Raw genomic sequence first — 6,912 nt, 5'->3', positions numbered from 1 at the left:
TTAATCTCATATTATACAGGGTGATTTACGAGGAATAATGAGCCCGGCGGAATAGAAAATGCAAGCCACAATACATTGGAACAAAAAGCCGGACATCGAAGCGGTAAATGTCCGGGTTTTTCTCCTCCTCCTCCTCGTAAATCACCCTGTATAATAGATTCCTTTTCTCGATACAATTATGCCTCAACATTTCTATTTTTTACATTTTTAAATAGCATATTATTATTATTATGATACTAGTCTTATAAGAAGCATTTTGTAGCACGTATGGGTTTAGGGAATGACGAGCTTGCAAGGAGTGTCATGAAGGAGTAAGTGCTACAAAATGCCTTATACACTATTTTTTCCATTTTACGCCTTTTTTAAATAAAAAATCCCAGTTTCCAAATTTGAGGAATTTTATCTTGGTTGGTAACACAAATGTTACAGTGGAACATTTGAAAGTTCAATTTGAAGTAATTGTCATATCGTTTGACATTTGATGTTTGACATTGAAAGTTACCGACCTTGAAAATGTCAATTGTACTAGTCTATTACAGCACTTAAATCAGCGATTAACGCACTGTTTTGAGTGCTGTAATAGCTTCATTATAAACACAAAATATTTATTTTAATGTTTCTGGTTTGTGTTTAGTCTGTAATTGTAAAACGCGGCTCGCTTTTATCGTTTACAGTTATTTTAATGGAATATTCGCGATCTTCTCTTCATTTGATTCGTAGAACTCTCAAAACGCTTAGTAAATATCAGTTTTGTTGTGACACATTTCAAAATCTAGATTAGATTTTTGTCTGAAAATGAACATTACATTAAGTACCTAATGGATCTTGTAAGCTGAGAAACAACTTTGGAAAGATATCTGGACGCAATCTGCACATTTCAGGGATTCAACGTGACTTCATTATTGCTCCTTTGATTATTTGATGTTTTTATCAAAGACAAAGTAATGATTTATGGCGTTTCATAATTTCTAATCGTCTGAGCTTAAAGTAACGAGTGCCAGTGAGTTATGAAACCATCAAATAAAAATTGAATTAAAAGGACTTATTATAAACCTTGAAATGAAGTCAACGGTGAATTTAAAAAATATTTAACACGTAAGAATATAACGAAAAGATCTAGTCAAGTTTTTCGGACAAAGTAAAACCAATTTGATAAGGACACAAAACAAAACCACAAAACGAGTTTTTTTATTATTACTTGTTTGTCTCATTTTTCATCGTTCTTCTCTTTTTCCACACAGTACCTTTTTTCTTTTTCAATTTCTTACATTTCCTAAATAGATATTCCACTATTTATTCTTTTTAATACATTTAATTCTCAATGATATATATGTTTTTTTAATTCTTTTACATATTTATATTATGTAAGTATTTCTTTTTACGTAATACTCTTATCATTTGCCTTGAATCCATATCTCTTATTTTTTTTCTCTTTAATTTCTTATCAATGAAATCTTCATAGCGCTTTCTCTCTTATTTGTTTCGATGTAATTTGTTCCTTCCATTCTTGTTTTATTTCCTTACTTCTATTTAATTCCATGGTCCCTTGTTTTTCCTTTATCTAGAAATTTTTATCTCTCGATTCATTCACTCTTTTATTTTTTTATCTATGGAGAAAATATTTTAAGAGATCTGCTCTGCATGTTCAGGGGTTCCAAAAACACCAAAAGACGCCGGCTACGGCGAATCCTAACAAAGTAATAATTTTGGTTTTAATAATCCACGTTTAACGTGACTAATAAGAACGAGTTATGAAACTCCGTTGCATTTCTTTTAAATTTGAGAGATCAAATGAACCTAACTGAATTTAAAGAATGTTGAACGTGTAAGAAAACCAGTTTTTCTGACAAATATGGGCATACCAATCTCACAAAAATACAAAAATATGACAAAAAGACAACCAGAAAGAATAATTAGCTCAGACAACTTCATATTCCAAATAACAAGTTTTAGGTCAGTGAAAACATTCTGTTTTCTATTATGACTTGTTCCTTCAGTTCTTTCTCATTTCTTGCATTTTTTATACACTTTCCAAATATTTTTCACTTACATTGTAGATATTATTCAATTTTTTCTTTTTTTATTTTATTCTACTCTTCATTCTTTTCCATATTTGCTTTCTTATACATCTAAATTATTTTTTTTTTTGCCATAACTCTCTTCTCATTTGCCTCAAATGGTCATCGTCAAATTTTGTGTTTTCTTTACTTTGTTGTCTACTTTAATTAGGTTTTTATGGTATTTTCATTCCTGTTGCTTTTTGTTTTATTCCCTTATATTTCACTTTCTCCTGTTGCATGATTTTTTTTATCTACAATTTTTTATTTTTCACATAGAAAATTTTCATTTTCAATTCAATTTAAGGAAAAAGCTTATATTAATAACATAATTACATAAACATTTTTGTTTTACAATACAAAAATTTCCGATAATATTGCGGAATCTGGAAAAGTGCCCCGAATGCTTGCAGCGTTTCCACGTTGAATGGCAAGGGAAATCCTCTCGAAAAGGAATTTCTTTGATTTTGAATCGCCTGATTCCGCGATAAGTCGGTTTCCGATGACATTAATGAAATCGATGGCTTCTTTGCACCAAGGGCCTAAGGTTTCAAATGCTAAACCTTTAAACACGTAGTATATATTTTTTCTACATTAAATTTTATCGAACATGATCTTTTTTCTTTTCACTAAAATATTTCATTTTTATTCTCTTTTCTGCACAACCTTCTCTCTGGTTAATTCCTACAACCCTCAAACGTTCACTTGTTTATTTCATAATTTGTTTTCACCATTTTAAAAATAAATTTTTATTAACTCTTTATTTTATTTAAATCTCTTTCTGTTTTTACTTTTATCTTATCAAAAATATGTTTACCTTATTATTACTTTTTAATCTTTTAAATGTGAATTTCCTTGCGGACCTTTTGTTCTTATTTTATTATTTTGCTGATTGTTTTAATTATCTCTTATTTATATATTTATTATTTTATTATGTAGTATGTACTAAATAAAAAATTACCCAACAAAGTTTTATATGAACTTTTACTTTTTGAGATCAAAATAAATCACACATTTTAGAACATTTTTCTTTACGTCTACTGTGCTATTGTGAAAGAGAAAAAACTAATAGATCTATAACAAGTTTAAAAACACGCAATAAAAAATTTGCAAAATAAGAATCACTTAACCCATAAAAATCTTTAGACTTTAAACTATTTCAGAGTCCTAGTCCTGTACGGTATGTAGAAATAATATTTAAATGTACAAATCTTGAAGAATATCGAAACAAGTTTTTCTAGCAATTTAAAAGATATCGTAAAAAAAAATTATTATCATTACATTTTCTAAACAAATGTTCTACTGTTTATTCTTTTTTATACATTTTATTCCACCAACCATTCTCTGATATTAATTTTTTTATTTCTTTTTACATAATACTCTTATCATTTGCCTTGAATTTGTGTCATGTCATTTTATTCTCTCTTATTTATTTCGATATAATTTCTTCCTTTCATTCTTGTTTTATTTCTTTTTTTCCCTTGTTCTCCGTTCACTATTTTGTCTTTTTTATCTATAGTTTTTTTTATCTTTTAAAGTACGAGTAGATTTATTTTTCTCGAAAATTTTTTTGCCTCATTATTGCAATATTTTACATTTTGAAAACACTTTGTTGCATATTTTCTTAGATCTTCATAGCTTTTACTTTCTTATTCCTTCCTGCACAATGTGTTTCTTATACTTAATCTCGTTTCATTTCCTTAGTCTTTTTTGTGTCCTGTCACTTTTTTCTGACTTTTTATCTACATTTTCACAATAGAAGTTCATCTTTTTCAATCAAATTTTTACATCATTCTGCGAAGTTTTTCATTTTTCTCTTTTCCCATTTGCCCTGAATCTACCCTTGTCACATTTTGTTCCCTTTTACCCTTCATAAATAGATTTGTTTATTTTGTTATCTCTTTTCTTGTAGTATTTTGATAATCCTTTTCTCTAATTTTTTTAAACCCTTTTTACTCATATTCATACTCGCTGTGCTGATTTACAAAAAACAGTAATCAAATTAATTCGTGCCATACACATAAGTCTGTCATTTTTATTCAATTCCACAAGCTCTCAACCACAAATTCGTATCAATTAAAAGATTAATTATTCTTCTAACGAAATATTAATAAATTTAATTATAATTGCATCAGAACCTAAAATCGTACCACCTCGTTGAATATTCAGAAATTACTTAGTGTCCTGTACATATTCAGTTTTATTTAAAAGCGTTAATTAAATTGACACAAACACGTTAATTTTCGTTATGTTAAACATAAAATTGTAATAATAATCACTACTTATCTATTATTACTAAGTTAAATACCCAGCAGATATTTAATGTTTATTTTGTTATAGCGAAAATGCTAATTGGTAGTAATTAGTTGAAACAATTAAACATGCCAAAAATTGTTTTGTTGCATAATGTATGAGGCTTTTTTTTATGGCATTATTCAAAATGTTTTAACACGTTACAGGTAAGTAGAGCTAGGTTAGGCAACCAAATATTCACTGGTGTTTATTTATTTGCCTAATGTTTCCCAATTTTTTTATTCTCTAATAAGGATTAAATCAATATTACAGATTTTGTTACTTTAAAAAACTAAGAATTAAATTGCCCGCAGTAATTTAAAAAATTGTTTATCAAGTAAGTTGAAGTGTTTTATACGTTCTGTGGATTAGCACCTAGCAACCTCGTTGCTAACCAAGCAAACAACTATTTTCATTTTGTCAGCAGAATTTGACACAAATTAATCTTTGGAAGAGCACTTTTTTGAACATCCAAGATGGTAAATTCGGCCTCGTTGTTTAAAACTGTTGTTCTATCGATCGATGTTAACACAGCCGCCGAAGAAGAAAGGAGGAAAAGGCAAAGGTGGGATGGGGAACATCATCGACGGGGTGGACACCACCCAGATGACCCGAGAGCAACTGGAAGTCTTCTGCCACCGAATCAAGGAGGAAAACGAGCGAGAAAGAGAAGAAAGGAATTTTTTCCAACTCGAGAGGGACAAGCTGCGCACCTTCTGGGAGATCACGAAGAATGAGCTGGAGGAAGCGAGAGCGAAACTCAGGTAACGTGCCGAGCCTGAAAGAAAGAAATTCGACAGAAAATTCACAGGAATAAAGATCGTCAGATCGAGGAAGCCGCCGAGAAGAATGAAGAAGAATTGAAGTTCTACAAGCAGAAAGTGAAGCACTTGCAGTACGAACACCAGAACAACTTGACCGACTGTAAAGCTGAAGCTCTGGTGTCTTTGAAAATGGCCCAAGATGACCACACCGAACAAGAACGGGAACTGCTCAGGGACAAGAGAGACCTCAAGGCGCAAATGCGAGAGCAGGAATTGGCCCATCAGGATCAAATCAAATCTCTCAAGTTGGTAAGTTGTTGTAAAGTTGTAAGGCTTGTGTTATCAGTAAGTGTAGCAACAAAGCGAAGAGATCAGCAACATCAGGAACCAGTTCGAACTGAAGGAAAAGGAACTGGAGAACAAGTACGAGAAGAAATTCGCCGATCTGAAGCAAGAACTGAACACGAAGCACAAGTAAGTATTCGGAGGTGAAATGCAAAAAATTAACATTTTGTCAGCATGGAGATGGCCGAAATGGAAGAGAGGAAGAACAACCAGATCACGGATCTAAGCAAACACCACGAGAAAGTCTTCAACGAGATGAAGAACTACTACAACGACATCACCCTCAACAACTTGGCGCTGATAAGCAGCTTAAAAGTATGACAGTTGCGAGTTGTGTCAAAAAGTAAAGGAATTCTTGTAGGATCAAATGGAAGTTCTCCGAAAGCAGAACGAACGAATGAGCAAGCAGGTGGCGGACGTGACGGCAGAGAACAAGAAACTGGTAGAGCCTCTGAAGCAAGCGCTGAGCGACGTGGCCGAGTACAAGAGACAACTGGAGCACTACGAGAAAGACAAGCTTTCGCTGGCGGTAATCGATTTTACAAAGAATCCGCACAGAGTTTTAGTATTGATTTCAGAACACCAAAGCCAAACTGAACGCCACCAGGCAAGAACTGGAAGACCTGCGGTGGGCCAATGACGCGCTCCAGTTGCGTTTCGAGAAGGTAAGACAGTTGATTCGAATCGATTCTGTCTGATCGCGGTCGCAGCTCGAAGCCGAGAAGGAAGAACTGAGTCGCAGATTCGTCAGCGCGATGCTGGAAGTGCAACAAAGGACCGGCCAGAAGAACATTCTCTTGCAAAAGCGCATACAAACGTTGGCCGACGTGGCGGAGTACAGAGACGTGATCATAGGGGAGTTGCGCGCGATGTCGGTGGACGGAGGGCCACCGATCAACCAGAAACTGGAAGTAAGAGGTGAGGTAGTGGCAATTTACGGGTCTGAAGTGGAGTTTGCAGAAAGTCCTCGCCAAGAAGAATACGGTGATACACGATCTGCAGTACGAGCTGGCTAGAGTGTGCAAAGCTCACGACGATCTGTTGGACACGTACGAGGACAAGTTGCAACAGTACGGGATCGCCAAAGAGGAGCTGGGTTTTGTGCCGCTCAGGATTTTGCCAGATGGGCAAGGGGGGTTGGCGAAGGGGCCGGCTGGGCTTGTCACCAAAAATCGCTGAATCAAATAAAGATTGAAAGCTTTGGAATTTCTTTTATTTATCCATACCTGAACAAAAAACGTCTTCTGTTTTTATTGTCAAGAGAGGATTTTTTGAGTTCTTTCAGTTCGTACACAATAACACAATTGAGCACAATTATTTTTTATTCGTTAGCAAGCCTCTTATTTTTACAAAAAGATAGAACAGGTAAATTAACATTCAAGACATTCTAGCATGTCTCTTTTTATTTCGTTCGTTGTCGCCTCTTCCAACATTACTTCTCGATGTCTGATTTT

General features: G+C 33.7%; 1 protein-coding gene across 1 annotated transcript; it reads left to right on the top strand.

Annotated features, from left to right (window-relative positions):
• Window positions 1-4,658: 4,658 nt before the first annotated feature.
• Gas8 (Growth arrest specific protein 8) lies at window positions 4,659-6,659 on the top strand. Its single transcript, XM_069056337.1, has 9 exons — window positions 4,659-4,828; window positions 4,884-5,113; window positions 5,161-5,422; window positions 5,469-5,587; window positions 5,632-5,773; window positions 5,820-5,987; window positions 6,037-6,123; window positions 6,169-6,369; window positions 6,419-6,659. Exons 1-9 carry the CDS (start codon window positions 4,826-4,828, stop codon window positions 6,635-6,637), a joined length of 1,431 nt encoding a protein of 476 aa, XP_068912438.1. The 5' UTR covers window positions 4,659-4,825; the 3' UTR covers window positions 6,638-6,659.
• Window positions 6,660-6,912: the final 253 nt, after the last annotated feature.

This window comes from Tenebrio molitor, chromosome 8 (assembly GCF_963966145.1).
Source record: "Tenebrio molitor chromosome 8, icTenMoli1.1, whole genome shotgun sequence".
NCBI lineage: Eukaryota > Metazoa > Arthropoda > Insecta > Coleoptera > Tenebrionidae > Tenebrio > Tenebrio molitor.
Note: the sequence above shows the minus strand (reverse complement) of the source record. Positions and strands in the feature narration are given on the sequence as shown.